The following is a 480-nucleotide window of genomic DNA, read 5'->3' on the forward strand; positions in this document are numbered from 1 at the left end:
ATGGATATCTTGGAGCTCCCAGAAGCCCCTTTTCTTCTTTTTCACGAAAAGAACGTTACTCACTGTTATAGACCCGCTGGATTTGCCTATGATGCTACTACCAACACATACAAGGTTGTTTATACTTGGGTTTTCCCCGATAAGGTGCACGGCTGGAAAGTAATGAAAACTGCAGTCCACATATATAGTCTTGGGTCTGGGAAGTGGAGAAGAATTAATGATGTTCCTGCTGCTCTTCACTATAGAACCAACTGTTCTCAGGTTCTCCTAATCGGAGCGCTACACTGGGACATACATCCTGTTGATGACCATGATACATTCGACGGGTACATTGGAGCCATAGATATTGCAACTGAAAATTTTGTAGCCATTAAAGAGCCTTTTATTACTGTAGATGATTTAGAGTTATCGAACGATGTAGCTGTGGGGATACTAGGAGGTTGTCTCATCCAGGTATATGATAAACTCGATGACCAATAA

The 480-nt window shown here is 41.9% G+C and overlaps 1 protein-coding gene across 1 annotated transcript; it reads left to right on the forward strand.

Moving 5' to 3' along the window:
- LOC147524163 (uncharacterized) lies at positions 1-480 on the forward strand. Its single transcript, XM_086573752.1, has one exon. The coding sequence runs from the start codon at positions 1-3 to the stop codon at positions 478-480; it is 480 nt and encodes a 159-aa protein (XP_086429878.1).

The sequence above is a fragment of the Coptis chinensis genome, chromosome 1 (assembly GCF_015680905.1).
Source record: "Coptis chinensis isolate HL-2020 chromosome 1, ASM1568090v1, whole genome shotgun sequence".
Lineage (NCBI taxonomy): Eukaryota > Viridiplantae > Streptophyta > Magnoliopsida > Ranunculales > Ranunculaceae > Coptis > Coptis chinensis.

Excerpts from the sequence above, each read along its gene's own strand:
- LOC147524163 (XM_086573752.1), top strand. The coding sequence starts at position 1 with ATGGATATCTTGGAGCTCCCAGAAGCCCCTTTTCTTCTTTTTCACGAA.